This window comes from Nicotiana sylvestris, chromosome 10, assembly GCF_000393655.2.
Source record: "Nicotiana sylvestris chromosome 10, ASM39365v2, whole genome shotgun sequence".
In the NCBI taxonomy this organism is placed as follows: Eukaryota; Viridiplantae; Streptophyta; class Magnoliopsida; order Solanales; family Solanaceae; genus Nicotiana; species Nicotiana sylvestris.
The window spans coordinates 40,078,224-40,080,868 of record NC_091066.1 but is presented as its reverse complement, the minus strand read 5'-3'; the positions used below and the strand labels follow the sequence as shown (position 1 = coordinate 40,080,868).

At 33.5% G+C, this 2,645-nt stretch overlaps 1 protein-coding gene across 1 annotated transcript; it reads left to right on the top strand.

Annotated features, from left to right (window-relative positions):
• Window positions 1-891: 891 nt before the first annotated feature.
• Window positions 892-2,411, top strand: LOC138879221 (uncharacterized). Its single transcript, XM_070158820.1, has 2 exons — window positions 892-915; window positions 1,917-2,411. The coding sequence occupies exons 1-2, from the start codon at window positions 892-894 to the stop codon at window positions 2,409-2,411; spliced, it is 519 nt and encodes a 172-aa protein (XP_070014921.1).
• The last annotated feature ends 234 nt before the right edge of the window (window positions 2,412-2,645 follow it).

Here is a 2,645-nt window from a genome sequence, read left to right as displayed (position 1 = left end):
TCCATTTCTTTGGACATTGCCATAACAATAGTAATTACATAAAAGATTTTGAGAAAACTACCCTACGTAGCCCCTCAAAATTTTAGTAACCCATGTTTTTCCATATTTATATGAAATGGCCCTTCGCCCCAAACATATTACATTTAATAGACTGAAATGTCTATTTTGTATATTTTTCGTATAGTGACAGTCTATTTTGTATATTATTTGTATAGTGACAGTCTATTTTATATATTTTTTTATAGTGACAGTATATTTTATATAGTGACAATCTATTTAGTATATTTTTTGTATAATCTGTCTATTTTGTATATTTTTTGTATAGTGTCAATCTATCTTATATAAATTATATAGTGACAGTCTATTTTGTATATTTTTTTGTATAGTGACAGTCTATTTTGTATATAATTTGTATAGTGACATTCTATTTTGTATTGTGATAGTCTATTGTATATAAATTTTACATTGACAATCTATTTTGTATATTTTTGTATAGAGACAATCTATGTTGTATATATTTTGTATAGTGACAATCTATTGTATATAGATTGTATAGTGACAATCTATTTAGTATATTTTTTGTATTGTGACAATCTATTTTGTATATATTTCATATATATACTATTTGGAAGATCAATCATAGTTGTATATTAATCTTACTATGACATATAATCTATCACAACTCTTCTTGTAATATAGTTCTATGATCCTCATTCTTTTGAGAATTCGAAGTCTATTGTAACAAATAAGCACTTGAAGTAATGTACAGTTGAATGGAATCAGCTTTCAAGCTTGAAGCTTTTGAGGCGTTCTAGTATTTTTGTCCCACGCTTATACAAAACGAAGAAGAGAAATAAATAAAAGAGGGTATAAAACATTAGCATATTCCAAATGTTTGCCTACCTTTGGCAGGAGGTAAGTCTAAATGTGGCTCCAAACACCTTGCAACTACAAGACACCAGCTTATTTTACAGAATTGGTTCTCTTTATTTGAACCTTATCCCTTCTGATTCGATATTTGCGAATGAAATTTTAAACTGTAACTTCAAATAGAGATAGTAATTGAAGTAAATAAGTGGATTTGTTAGGTTGTAATTCGATTGATAAACAACCCTTAAGAAGAGATTTCGATTCTCGTAAATGAATCTGTGTACGTGCCGCCGTCGGTGCCGGAGAAAGTAATTAAGAAAGCGAATTGCAACGGAGTCTAGAAAGTGAAAGAACTATGAAGAAGATCAAACTGGAAGATTAAAAGCCTTTAAACTGCTGTGGATTTGGATCTGAACCGCTGCAAATGAATGATCGAGTGATGTTGAAATATGAACGAGCTTCTCGTGTTTGGTAATTATTGTGGATTTGCCCTTCTACTTGTTTTTAGGCTGACTTGTATGGGTCAATTTGCGGCTACCGGATAATATATGTTTGGCTCGATGGACTATTGAGATATCTTATTTAATTAATATTTAGTCTTTATTCTTCATAACCAGATAATTAGCTGGAGCAGTTAGACAGTTAATTAGTATTGGTTTGTTAATAGTGCTAACTGTACAAAATTGTATAAATATACTTTGTATTGTATCAATAAGATTTGAGCTTCATTTTCATCGATTCCACCTTCTTTCTTCCTCTCATTCTCTCTCAGTTCTAGAAGCTTTACTACTCACCATGGCAGACATGATTGAGCTCGGTTATTCTGATTTTTAGTGACGATCTTTACATGGTATCATAGCAAGGTTAATCTCGCACATCAACTTCCCCTACATTTCGTCATTTTGATCTGTCTCCTTGTTCGATTTCATTAGGTTTCAAAATTTGCCCTAATTTTGGGAATTTCATTTTATTCATTAACGATTTGCTGTCAAAATCGTGATAGTTGAAAATTCCTCTGTTTTCTTAATCAATTTCGTTCGATCAAGGCCCTCCTTGACCAAGACGATTCCACTGGAGTGGAAACTACCGCCATTGTTACTGCGATAAGCATAGGAATTGATCCAAGTAACCCTCTATACCTTCACCAGTCTGATAATCCAGGAGCTATGCTTGTTTCAACTGCTTTTGATGGAATAGGGTACAGATCTTGGAGGAGAAGTGTATTGAGGGGGCTATCTGTGAAGAACAAATTAGGCTTTATAAGCGGTGAGTGCAAACAACCAGATCCTTCGTCACCACAATTTCAACAATGGGAGCGATACGATAATATGGTGACCCCTTGGATCCTAAATTTACTCTCTAAGGAAATCGCAGACAGTGTAGAATATGCAAATGATGATGTTGAACTTTGGAAGGAACTGGAGGATCGCTATGAACAAGATAATAGAGCTAGGTTGTATCAAATTCAGAAGGAAATCAACGATCTTTCCCAAGGTACTCTTGATATCACTACTTACTATACTAAGTTGAAGAAGCTCTAGGAAGAGCTTACTACTTTGAACAAAAGGACTCAGTGTAGTTGCACCTGTAATTGTGGTGCAAAAGAGAGTATGTACAAAGTTGAGCAAGATAGGAGGCTGATACAATTCCTTATGGGACTGAATGAGGTATATACAGTAGTTCGAGGCAGCATACTTATGATGAATCCATTGCCAAGCTTGGCACAAGCATTTTCACTTCTAGTTCTGAATGAAAAACAAAGAGAGATTAGGTCA